This window comes from Sciurus vulgaris, assembly GCF_902686455.1.
Source record: "Sciurus vulgaris genome assembly, chromosome: X".
NCBI classification, from domain to species: Eukaryota; Metazoa; Chordata; class Mammalia; order Rodentia; family Sciuridae; genus Sciurus; species Sciurus vulgaris.
In genome coordinates this window covers 70,610,806-70,624,690 of record NC_136471.1, presented here as the reverse complement: position 1 = coordinate 70,624,690, position 13,885 = coordinate 70,610,806, and the positions used below count along the sequence as shown (strand labels likewise).

The following is a 13,885-nucleotide window of genomic DNA, read 5'->3' as shown; positions in this document are numbered from 1 at the left end:
AGGTGAACCAGTTGAGTGCTTTTTGTCAGTATAAGGACAGTACCTTAGAGAGCCACAGACCAGGGGGCCTGTACCACAGATCACTCACTGAGAATTCACAGCTATAGAACTAGTGCTTATAGACAACCCCTAGAATCTACAACTCCATTAAAAGGAGAATACTTGAAGACCATAGAAATAACCCAGAGCCCTGCATCCTGAACTCTTGCACATAGTAGAAACAACCAACAGACAAAACACCACACCTTACAGTCAGCCACAGGACTCTGAGCTGATAAACCAGAACCAGCTGGTGGGAGTTTCATAGAAACTAAAGAACAGCAGTTCCTCTGTTCCCACACCTCTGGAGGGACCTAAAGCTAAAGAATGACAGACATATTCTAAATACACTAAATCCTAATAAAATTCAAACCAAGATTTCAACAAGAATTTTCTTCACTTTGGTATGTTTGAATAAAAATAATTTCAACATCAAATTTGGTCAAATATATTACTTTTTATTTTGGTTGTTCATTGTTACCCTAATAGTCAACACTGAACTTTAACCCATTGAAATGTATTTCTTCTAATGTTTTAAAGCATTAATTGGAATCATTCTCCTTATCCTTGTTTTCCTATTCCTAGTTTATGCTTGCTCCTCTGATCTCCTATTCTTGCTCTAACATTGTCTGCTACTACCACAAATACCCCCAATTACATTTTTCTCCTTTTTTACCTTTATGTGTATTATTCTTTTCTATGTTTTATTTTCTTTTTTCTCTCTTTTGCCAAATATTCTTCCTCCTTTCAGCACTCATATAATGCTTATCATATATAATAACTAATTTTTCAACCTGTTCCAGAACTTTACTGAAAGTTTATACCTGGATTAGAGAAAATGTGGAGAAAAATGTCAACAATTATTTTTTTTGCTTTTCATAAGATTGACTAGTATGTAGTTCATCTCAGAAATGATTTTAGTAAATAGGGTTCCGTGGCTTCTCTCAAAGCGGTGCTAATACTAGGATCAGCAGAGGCTATATATTGGGTTAACGTATCAATACCTGGATATTCACCCAATCTAGTGCTCTTAAGAGAAAGAAGCTCAAAAAGTAGTTCCTTGCTTAAAGAAGCAATGACCATCCCAAGAGATGGATATACATACAAACAATATGAAATAGCAAGGGAACAAACCATCCCAAACAGCCCATAACACTTCCACTATTTACTCCATTGACACCATAATGGAGGAAATGTCAGAGAAAGAATTTAGAACCTTGTAATTAAAATGTACAAGGTAAATGAAGATGTAAGAAGTGAAATTAGAGAGAAAATTCAGGACGAGAAAAATCACTTCAGTGATGAGATAGCAATGCTGAAAATGTACCAAATAGAAATTCTAGAAATTACTCCCAAAACATTAAAACTTCAGTGAAAAACTTCACCAATAGATTAGTCCAATTTAAAGACAGATTGTCAGGCCTTGAAGACAAAGTACATAATCTTGAAAATAAAGTTGATCAAAAAGAAAATATATTGAGACAATGACTAATCTATTCAAAAAAATCTGGGATAACATCAAGAGAACAAATTTAAGAAACATTGGGGTAGATGAAATCTCTAAAATACAAAATAAAGGAATGCATAAATTTTCCAATGAAATAATAGTAGAAAATTTTTGAAATATTAGGGATGAGATGGAAATTAGAATACAAGATCTTCATAGAGTTCCAAATATACAGAATCACAATAGATCTACTCCAAAAGACATTATAATGAAAAAATAAGGGTAGAATGTTATAAAATAAGGATAGAACTTTCAAACTGCAAGTGACTGGATATATTTAGAGGTAAACCAACTTGGGTTTCAACTTATTTATCTACCCAGACCATAAAAGTCAGGACGGCTTCGAGTACTATGTACTAAGCTCTGGAAGAAAATGAGTGTTAACCAAGATTATGATTTCCAGCAAAATTATCCTTCAGTGTCGAAGATGAAATAAAAACTTCCCTTGATAAACAGAACTAAAAGCATTAATATAAGAAAGCTTGAGTTACAAAACATAATCGATGAAATATTTCATGAAGAAGAAATAAAAATAAAAATAAGAAAACAGAACAGGAATGCATTACACTGCATAAATAGTCCATTAAAGGAGAACCACATCTGAACTAAGCATCAAAAATAAATCAACATGGCAGTAAATAAAAAATTATCTCCCTATAATAACATTGAATGTAAACAGTCAAAACTCTGCAATTAAAAGACATATATTGGCACATTAGACTAAAAATAAGACCCAATATTATGCTGTCTGCAAGAGACTCACTACAAAATAAACAAATCCACAGACTGAAGGTGAAAAGATGGGAGAAAAACTAATACCATTAATATGAATCTCATAAATAATCAGGGATTGCTATTTTCATATCAGATAAAGTGGATTTCAAGCCAAAATTAATCAGAAGGGACAAAGAAGGTAACTTCATACTTCGTATGGGAATCATACATACGTACATACCAAACAATGGTGCATCTGTGCACATAAAATAAAATTTTTTCAATATTAAGAATCAAATAGGGGCAGGGACTATAGCTCAGTGGTAGAGCACTTGCCTTGCACATGTGAGGCACTGGGTTTGATCCTCAGCATCACATAAAAATAAATAAATATAGATATTGTGTCCACATATAACTAAAAATAAACCCCTACATCTTAAAAAGAAAAGAATCAATTAGACCACAATATTGGGTGACTTCAACACACATCTCTTACCACTAGATAGATCAGACAGACATAAACTATGATTCTTCAGATCTCAAAGATACTATTAACCAAATGAACTTAACAGATATCTATAAAATATTTCATTCATCAAAGACTGTATTTGCCTTCTCAGCAGTGCATGGAACATTTTCTAAAATAGATCATGTATTAGGTCACAAAGCAAATCTTTCTGGATATAAGTAGAGATAATTTCTTGAATTATATCAGACCATAATGGAATGAAATTAGAAAACAATGACAAGAAAAACACTCAAACACCTGCATACTAAAAAATAAATAATAAACTTTTGAATAATGAAAGGAAAGCAGAAAAAATCAGGGGAGAAATACAAAAGAATTCTTAGAAACATGAGAATAGTGATAGAAAACATCAAAATCTCTGGGACAGTATGAAGGAAGATCTAAGAGGAAAGTTTATAGCACTGAGTCCATACATTAAAAAATGAGGAAGAGGGACTGGGGTTGTGGCTCAGGTATAGAGCACTTGCCTGGCATGTGTGAGAAATTGGGTTCAATTCTTGGCACCACATATAAATAAATAAAAAATAAGGGTTCATCAACAGCTAAAAATATTTTTTTTAAATTAGAAAGATACAAATAATCTAATATTACACCTCAAGACCCTATAAAATTAATCACAAACCAACACCAAAATCAGTAGAAGATAAGGCTAAATAAAATCAGAGCTGAAATTAATGAAATTCAGAATAAAAAAACATGGAAAATAATCAATGAAAGAGTTGGTTTTTCAGAAGAATAAACAAGATTGATAAACCCTTAAGAAAATTAATCAAAATAGAGAGAAGACTCAAATAAATAAAATTAGAGATTAAAAAGGAAATATCACCACAGACACTTTTGAAATCCAGAGGATTACCAGAAACTAATTTGAAATTTTATACTCATATAAGGAATAAAATCATAAAGATAATGACAGACTCCTAGAAACATATGTCCTACCCAAATTGAACCAAGAAGATAAATAAAACCTAAACAGATCAATAACAATTAATGAAATTAAAGCAGTTATCAAAAGCCCTTGAACAGAGCCCGTAGGTCATCTTGGAGGGTCGTCTCAAGTATTGAGCAAAAGACGGAAGGTGCTGAGAAAAAGCAGCAAATGGCTCGAGAGTACAGAGAGAAAATTGAGACTGAACTAAGAGATATCTGCAATGATGTACTGTCTCTTTTGGAAAAATTCTTGATCCCCAATGCTTCACAAGCAGAGAGCAAAGTCTTCTATTTGAAAATGAAAGGAGACTATTACCGTTACTTGGCTGAGGTTGCTGCTGGTGATGATAAGAAAGGGATTGTGGATCAGTCACAACAAGCCTACCAAGAAGCTTTTGAAATCAGCAAAAAGGAAATGCAGCCAACACATCCTATCAGATTGGGTCTGGCCCTTAACTTCTCTGTGTTCTATTATGAGATTCTGAACTCACCAGAGAAAGCCTGCTCTCTTGAAAAGACAGCTTTTGATGAAGCCATTGCTGAACTTGATACATTAAGTGAAGAATCATACAAAGACAGCACGCTAATAATGCAATTACTGAGAGACAACTTGACATTGTGGACATCAGATACCCAAGGAGACGAAGCTGAAGCAGGAGAAGGAGGGGAAAATTAACCGGCCTTCCAACTTTTGTCTGCCTCATTCTAAAATTTACACAGTAGACCATTTGTCATCCATGCTGTCCCACAAATAGTTTTTTGTTTACGATTTATGACAGGTTTATGTTACTTCTATTTGAATTTCTATATTTCCCATGTGGTTTTTATGTTTAATACTAGGGGAGTAGAGCCAGTTAACATTTAGGGAGTTATTTGTTTTCATCTTGAGGTGGCCAATATGGGGATGTGGAATTTTTATACAAGTTATAAATGTTTGGCATAGTACTTTTAGGTACATTGTGGCTTCACAAGGGCCAGTGTTAAAACTGCTTCCATGTCTAAGCAAAGAAAACTGCCTACATATTGGTTTGTCCTGGTGGAGAATAAAAGGGATCATTGGTTCCAGTCACAGGTGTAGTTATTGTGGGTACTTTAAGGCTTGGAGCACTTACAAGGCTGTAGTAGAAACAGATATCCCATGGATCCTACATGTGTGAATCATGTGTTTCTGTGGAATAGTTGATCTCAGTGTGCACAGCTTTGACTACCGCTGCAGAAGTGCTCCTTTGGACAAAGTTGTGACCCAATTTACTCTGGATAAGGGCAGAAACGGTTCACATTCCATTATTTGTAAAGTTACCTGCTGTTTGCTTTCATTATTTTTGCTACACATTTTATTTGTATTTAAATGTTTTAGGCAACCTAAGAACAAATGTAAAAGTAAAGATGCAGTAAAAATGAATTGCTTGATATCCATTACTTTATGTATATCAAGCTCAGCAGTAAACAAAACAAAACCCATGTATTTAACTTTTTTTTAGGTCTTTTTTTTTTTTTTTGCTTTTGTGACTTTTTTTTTTTTTTTTTTTTGATACTTGCCTAACATGCATGTGCTGTAAAAAATAGTTAACAGGGAAATAACTTGAGATGATGGCTAGCTTTGTTTAATGTCTTATGAAATTTTCATGAACAATCCAAGCATAATTGTTAAGAACCCATGTATTAAGTTCATGTAAGTGGAATAAAAGTTTTATGAATGGACTTTTCAACTACTTTCTCTACAGCTTTTCATGTAAATTAGTCTTTTGGTTTTGAAACTTCTCTAAAATAAATTGTACATTCTTGGAAATGTATTCCTTATTCCCTCTTGGCAGCTAATGGGCTTTTACCAAGTTTAAATGCAAAGTTTATAACAAAAATACTACTAATATAACTACCATTCTCAACCATGTCCCATGTTCCCCCTCCTTCCTCCCCCCCAAAATAAAAAAGAAAAAAATTTTTTCTGGGGGAGGATGAGATTGATTGGAAAAGCGTATTATATTCCATTCAGAATTTTGGTATATGGCATTTTCTAACTTAGGAAGCCACAATGTTCTTGGCCCATCATGACATTGGGTAGCATTAACTGTAAGTTTTGTGCTTCCAAATCATTTTGGTTTTTAAGAATTTCTTGATATTCTATGGCCTGCCTTCAATTTTGATCCTTTATTCTATTTGTCAGGTGCACAAGATTACCTTCCTTTTTTAGCCTTCTGTCTTGTCACCAACCATTCCTATTTGGTGGCCCTGTACTTGGGGAAAGGCCGCATGATCTTTCTGGCTCCACTCAATGTCTAAGATACCCACCCTGCTTCCTTTGCTTGCATCCCACCAACTATTTCCCATATCCTGTTTACTGCAGCACATCTCTCCTTAGTTGATGAGATTGTGTTTATCTCCCTGTAAACCCCACCAATCCTGAATGGTCTGTCATTGTCTGCCTTTAAAATCCTTCCTCTTCCTCTCTTTAAATAATGATGGGGCTAAGTTATACCCAAAGCTCACCCTACAGAATATTTCCTCAGTACTTTACAGAAAACACCAAACAAAATGCCATTTTAAAAGAGTTGTATTTTTTCCCCCTTTTAGAATGTAAGCTCCTCAAGAGCAGGGACAATGTTTTCTGTATGTTCTATTGTGCCTAGTACACTGTAAATGCTCAATAAATATTGATGATGGGAAAAAAAAAAAAAGCCCTTGAACAAAGAAAAGCCCAAGACCAGACATATTTTTAGCTGAGTTCTATCAGAACTTTAAAAAAAAGTAATAAATACAGCCCTTCTGAAATTCTTCCATGAAGTAGAAAATGAAGGAACACTGCCAAATTCATTATTTGAAGTCAGTTTTACCCTTCTACCTAAAACAGACAAAGATACATCAAGGAAAGAAAAATTTAGGCCTTATCTTTGATGAACATAGATGCAAAAATTCTTAATGTATTATTGGCAAACCATATACAAAAACACATTTAAAAAGAGTGTACCATGATGAAGTGGATTTCATCCCAGGGATGCAAGTTTTGTGCAACATGTAGGAATCAATAAATGTGAGCTGGGGATGTAACTCGAGTGATGTTCTTGTCTGGCATGTGTGAATTCTTGTTTTCAAGTCCGAGTACCACAATAATAACTAAATAAATAATATAATTCACCACATAAGTAGTGTTAAGCAGAAGAATTACATGATTATCTCAATAGATGCAGAAAAAAATCATTTGATATAGTCCAACACCCATTCATGTTTAAAACACAGCAGAAACTAGGGATAGAAGGAATTACTACAACATTGTTAAGGGTATGTTTAATAAACCCAAGGACAACATAGTGAATGGAGAAAAACTGAAAGAATTTCATCTAAAAAACTGAACAAGAAAAGGATGCCCAGTGTGACCACTCCTATTCCAAATAGTACTTGAAACTTTAGCCAGAGAAATTAGGAAAAGATGGGAATTAAAGGTATACAAATAGGGAAAAAAAGAGCTCAAATTATCTGTTTTCTGATGATGTGATCCTCTATTTAGAAGACAAAAAACTTCACCAGAAGACTTCTAGAGTTGATAATCAAATTTAGTTAAGTTGCAGGATATAAGATCAACATACATAAATCAATCATTTTCCTGTGCTCCAATAATGAATATGCTGGGAAAAAATTAGCAAAACCACACCATTCACAATAACTTCAAAAAATAAAATAATGGTAATTAATTTAAATAAGAATGTGAAGTACCTCTACAATGTAAATTATAGAACACTAGATAAAGAAATTGAAGAATATTTTAGAAGATGGAAAGACCTTCCATGTTCTTGGATAGGCAGACTTAATACTGTCAATATATCCATATGACCATAAGTATTTTACAGATTCAATGAAATCTTCATCACAATAACAATGAAATTCTTCACAGAACATGAAAAAGCAGTTCTGAAATACATTTGTAAAAACAAAGAGAGTCTACAGAATGGGAGATGATCTTTGCCATCTGCTCCTCAGACAGGGTATGAATATCCAGAATATGTAAAGAACCCCTCCAAAACAACACCATCAATGCAAACAACCCAATTAATAAATGGGTAAAAAAGCTAAATAGACACTTCTCAAAAGAAGAAATAAAAAATGACCAACAAAGATATGAAAAAATGTTCATCATCTCTAGCAAATACAGAAATTAAAATAAAAACTACATTGAAATTTTATCTAACTCCACTCAGAAGAGCAATTATCAAGAATATAAACAATAATAATTGTTGATGAGGATATGGGGAAAATGTTACACTCATTCATTGTGGGCGAGACTGCAAGTTAAAGACAACCCTGGAAAGCAATATGGAGATTCTGCAAAATACTAGGAATGGAAACTCCTATCCCAATCCTTGGTATATATCCAAAACATCTACAATTACCATACTATAGCATACATCTATACATACATCAGTAGAGTAGCATACTTCAATGTGACTTTATCTATGGTGTGGACTATTCACATAGCCAAGCTGTGGAAACAACCTAGGTGCTCATTAACAGATAAATGAATAAAGAAAATCATACATATATACAATGGAGTATTATTAGTTATAAAGAAGAATGAAATTATGTCATTTGCTGGCAAATGGATGGAACTGGAGACTACTATACTAAGTAAAATAAAGCACAATCATAAAGTCAAAGGTCAAATGTTTTCTCTAATACACATAAGACCAAAATAAGGAAAAAGAAAAAAGAATATAGGATGGGGATGAATTGCATGGATATAGAAAGAGATCAGTAGAATCAAGGAAGGGGAATGAGTGAGAGGGAAGAGGGACAGGAAAAGGGAAGAATGGTGAAATGAAAGTAACCATATGAGGTTAATGAATATACCACAGTGAATCTCACCTTTCTGTATATTCACAAGGTACTATTTGAACAAACTACAAATAAATAGAAGAAAGATCAATACTGTTGAGGAAAGGGAACAGAGGGAGAGATGAGGGAAAGGAAAGGAGAAGTACTGGTGATTGAATTGGAAAAAAATATTCCATGATTGTATAATTATATCTAAATGAACCCTAATATTATGTATAAACAAAATGAACTCATTTTTTAAAAAACCTCCATTAAAGAAAAGTCCAATACCAGTGACCTTCATGGTAGAATTCTATCAAATATTTAAAGAAGTATTAACAACAATCCTTCTCAAATTACTCTTCAAATTGGAGTGAAGGGAATACTTCTAAAGGAATTTCATAAGGCTAGAATTATCCTGACACCAAGTCAGTCAAGAACGCTACAAGAAATGAAAATTACAGGCAAATACGTCTGATGAATATTGAGGCAAATATCCTCAACAAAGAACTAGGAAACTAAATTCAGCAGCATATTAAAGAATCATTAATTATGATCAAGAGAGATTTATCCTGAGATGAAAGATTGGCTCAATGCACACAAAGCAATAAATGTGATATATTACACTGACAGAATAAAGGACAACACCCATGTGACCATCTCCATTAATTCAGAAAAATCTTATGTCAAAATTTAGCATTCTTTCCTAATAAAACTCTCAACAAATTAAGCATAGAAGGAATATACTTCAATAAAGTAAAGGCCATAAATGAAATGTCCACAAATAAAATCATACTTAATGGTGAAAAGTTTAAACTTTTCCATAAGATCAGGAATAAAGCAAGAATGCTCACTCTCGTCACCTAAAAGAACATAATACTGGAATTTCTAAGAAAATTGTAAGAAGAAAGAAAGAAAGAGAAAGAAAGAGCAAGCGAGAGAGAGAAAGAGAAAGAAAGGAAGGAAGGAAGGAAAGAAAAAGAAAATGAAGAAGGAAGGAAGAAATTAGATGGCAATCATAAGAAAAGGAGTAAAATTGTCTGTTTTCTGATCGTGGAATCTTTTATTTTTTTAGTTGTAGATGAACACAATGCCTTTATTTTTGTATTTACTTAATTTTTTGTGGTGCTGAGGATCGAACCCAGTGCCTCACACATGCCTCACAAGTGCTCTACCACTGAGCTACAGCCCCAGCACCTGATCATGAAATCTTATATTAGAAAACTCTAAAAATTCTGGGAAGAAATTGATACAATTGATAGACAAATTCAGTAAAGTTTTAGGGTACAAAATCAATATACAACAGTAAACAGTATTTCTTTACACTATCAATGAGCTATCTGAAAAGGGAGTTAATAAATTGTTGCCATTAACAATAGTAGCAAAATATAAAATATTATAAAATACTAAAAAGTAAAATTAACCAACATGTTGAAAGATCTGTATACTAGAAATGTAAAACATTGTTGAAAGAAATTGTAGATGACACAAATAAATGGAAATGATCCTTGTGTTCATGAATTATAAGAACTAATATTGTTAAAATTTTCATACCACACAAAGGGATGTACAAATTCAGTGCAATTCAAAACAAAATTTGAATGTCATTTTTCATGAAAATGGTAAAGAAATCTAAAATTTTTGTGAAACTACAAAAGACCTCAAAAAGCCAATCTTAAGCAAAAAAAAATGGTGGAGGCATAGTCATAATTTTTAAAAACTATATTAATCCAAATGTAATAGTATCAGTATAAAAAGACATTAATCAATGAAACATAATAGAGACATTGGCAGTAAACCTACACATTTACAGGCAGTTTGACTTTAAAATTTTATAGGTGCACTGTAGTTGTACATAACAGTGGGATTTACATGACCTAACATAATTTCATTCCCCAGTATGTGTCCTTTCCCTCCCCATGATCAGTTCCTCAACTATATTGGTCTCCCTTTTATTTCCATGAGGTCCATTTTTTTTTTTTTTTTTTTTTTTTACTTTTCTCTCTCTAGCATTCACATGTGAGAGAGGAGATATGATCCTTGACTTTCTGAGTCTGGCTTATTTACTCAAAGTGATGCTCTTCAGTTCCATTCATTTCCCTGCTAAGGCCTAATTTCATTCTTTCTATGGATAAATAAAACTCCATGGTGTATACAAACCATATTTCTTTATCCATTCATTTGGTATTTAAAAAAACTTTAGTTGTAGATGGACATGATATCTTTTATTTATTTTTATGTGGTCCTGAGAATTGAGACCAGTGCCTCACACATGCTAAGGCAAACACTCTACCACTGAGTCACAATCCTAGCCCCAATTCATTTGTTGATGAACACCAACATTGGTTCCAAAATTTGGTTGTCGTATCCAAATTTATATGCCTTTATCACCATAGCATGCTGACTTTAACTCTTTTGGGAAACTACTGAGAAGCGGTGTAGCTGGGTCATATGTTGGTTCCTTTTCTACTGTTTTGCGGAATCTCCATAGTGATTCTATTAATTTTCAATCCCACCAAGAGTGATTAAGAGTTCCTCTTCTCCCACATCCTTGCCAGCATTTATTATTTATGTTTTTGATGATTGCCAAACAGGAGTGAGATAAAATTCCATTGTAGTTTTGATTTGCATTTCCATGATTGCTAAGAAGATGTTGAACTATTTTTTCATACCATTTGTTGGCCATTTGAATTTCTTTTTCAGAAGAATGTCTGTTTAGTTTATTGCCTGTTCATTGCTTGGAATATTTGTTTTGTTAGTGTTAAGTTTTGATTGGGATATTTGTTTTTTTAGTGCTAAGTTTTTTGAGTTCTTTATATATTTTTTATATTAGTCCTTTGTCAGTGGGCTGGGGTTGAAGTTCAGTGGTACAGCACTTGCCTAGCACATCTGTGAGGCACTGGGTTTGATCCTCAGTACCACATAAAAATAAATGAGTAAAACAAAGGTATTATGTCTATCTACAACTAAAAATATATATATTTTAAAAAATCCTTTGACAGAAGAGTAGCTACAAATATTTTTCTCCTGTTCTGTCATCTCTCTTTTCACACACTAATTTGCTTTCTTTGATGCCATTCCATTATTGTTTCGTGGTATCATTTTCTGAGTTTTAGATGTCTTGCTGAGTAAGTTTTTGTCTGTGCCAATATGTTAGAGTTTTGACCTTATGTTTTCTTATCACAGGTGCAACATTTATTGTCTAATTACTATACTTTTATCAATTTTGTATTGACTTTTGTGCAGGGTAAGAAATAGGGTTCTAGTTTCATTTGTAGATATACATATATATGAATATAATATATAATATAATATATTTCCAAGTATTTTCTCTTTCTTCCCATGATTTCTTATTTTCTTTTCTTTATGCAGACTGAGTTCTTAAGTTCATATACCTTGTCTTCAATGCTGGAAATTCACTGGAATTATATTGACCAAATTATAATACTATATTGTGTGCATGCATGGATATGCAACAATGAAACACACTATTAGTATAATTATGATACACTAAAAATTATGAGGAAAAAGAAATTTGGGACAACATTAGGAGATTAAACTTAAGACTAAATGGAACTGAAGAAGTTTTAAAGTTACAACCTAAGGTCTTCTATGTAATCTCATCTATTGATAAGACTGTCAACTAAATTTGTTATTTCGTTTGTTGAGTCATTTCCAGGATTTCTGTTTATTCCTTTTTCAGTATCTTTACCTTTGTATATCCTGCATTTTCTCCTTCAGTTCATTCCCTAGATATTCTCTTAGGTCACTGATTATTTTAACAATCAATTTTATGAATTATTTTTCTGGCATTTCCTCTACTCCAAAGTCTATAGGGTCAGTTGTAGGGGTGTTGTGAACTTTGGGTGGGAGCATCTTAATCCCTTGTTTCTCATGTTACTTATATTTCTACACTGATTTTTGCACAATGTTATGGGATGATTAACTTTCTACTGCTACACAAGAGAGTTTTTAGTAAGATGCATTATGTTTACTTAGTGTCCCAGGCTGTGCATATATCTAAGTGTCAATAAACTCGCTTAATGTGTTACATCTATGTTCAGTCTCTAGCATCAATTTGACAGGAGATAATAATCACCAGTAGCTGTGACCACTTAAGTGCAAAACATTATACTAATAAATTTTTAAGAATTCATTGAATATATTTTTTCATGACTTCACTAATCCATTTGGAAAATGGATTAGCATGAGAATAGCATGAGAAAGTGGTATAAAAAAGTAAAATTACTACTAAACTATGTAGGGCATGAAAAGGAAAAGATGCAAAAATGAAAGAAAATGGGGAGAGGATATAGACAGGAGGAGATACTACAAGAATGAAAAGAGAAATAAAAGACAAGAGAGTATAAACATGACCAAGGAGAAAAGAAGATAGAAAAATACAATTAATTCTATAAAACATTAGAAGATCTACAAAAAATTGATTAAGGAATGAAATATCAAATAAAAAGGGAAATATATCAAATTAATATCAGATAATATCTGTGAAATCAAAATTGACATTAGAGAGATTTATGATATCTGATGTCTACCTGTTTGAGATGTAGAGGCTGCTAATATCGGACCTTCCAAAATTGAATATATTTGGTCTTGGGAGGTTAAGTAAATACCCACACTTCCTCAGTTTTACCTCTAAGTTTATCTTGGTATGGAAATAGAATCTGATACAAACCTAGGAAGTTCCCTCTATTCTTTGATATGTCCAAGCACCTGATATCTTTCTGGTGGATCAGAGGAAACAACCCCAAATTGTTTGTGGCCTATCATCCAGGTATTTCCCTGGTTGGGTATGCTGTCTTGTGTGGCCATTTATAGAAATGTTTCATGTGTCTGGAACTTTCAAAACAAGTGTGAATTTGCCCATGTAAATTGAAGGAAGTATTGGGTGTGATAGTCTAAGACAAGGTGCAAAGGAGCTGTAGTAGTAGTGCTGGGTGGCCTAAAGGAGGTGTAGAGCCACTGTCCCCTGGGCACATTTATGGGCCTATGTCTGGGAACACTGGGTAGGGATCCAACATTGGGCAGTGTCTGTGACATGCTCATCTGCATGCCAATTCTGTGGGATATTCTGCAATATTGGTGGGCATTAGGTCTCTGCTGGCTTCCATGTATTATGGGGTTTCTAACCACCACTGGGGTTTACATCTGCATTCATTTGAAAGAATGGACATTTTTTAAGCTGTCTATTTTATCTCAACTCCCTAAGGTCTCCCTCCCAGTGACGGGAGCAAAGCCCTTAAAGCTGTTCCAGGAAACAGCCCCAAACAGAGAGTAAAAGAGTAATTGGAGCAAGATAGTATTCTGGCAGTTAAGACACCAGAATCTACACCCTGTTGTAAAAC

General features: G+C 33.4%; 1 protein-coding gene across 1 annotated transcript; it reads left to right on the top strand.

Annotated features, from left to right (window-relative positions):
- Positions 1–3,820: 3,820 nt before the first annotated feature.
- LOC306651424 (14-3-3 protein zeta/delta-like) lies at positions 3,821–6,166 on the top strand. The gene has a single exon (XM_079124002.1). It carries the CDS (start codon positions 3,889–3,891, stop codon positions 4,393–4,395), a length of 507 nt encoding a protein of 168 aa, XP_078980128.1. The 5' UTR covers positions 3,821–3,888; the 3' UTR covers positions 4,396–6,166.
- Positions 6,167–13,885: the final 7,719 nt, after the last annotated feature.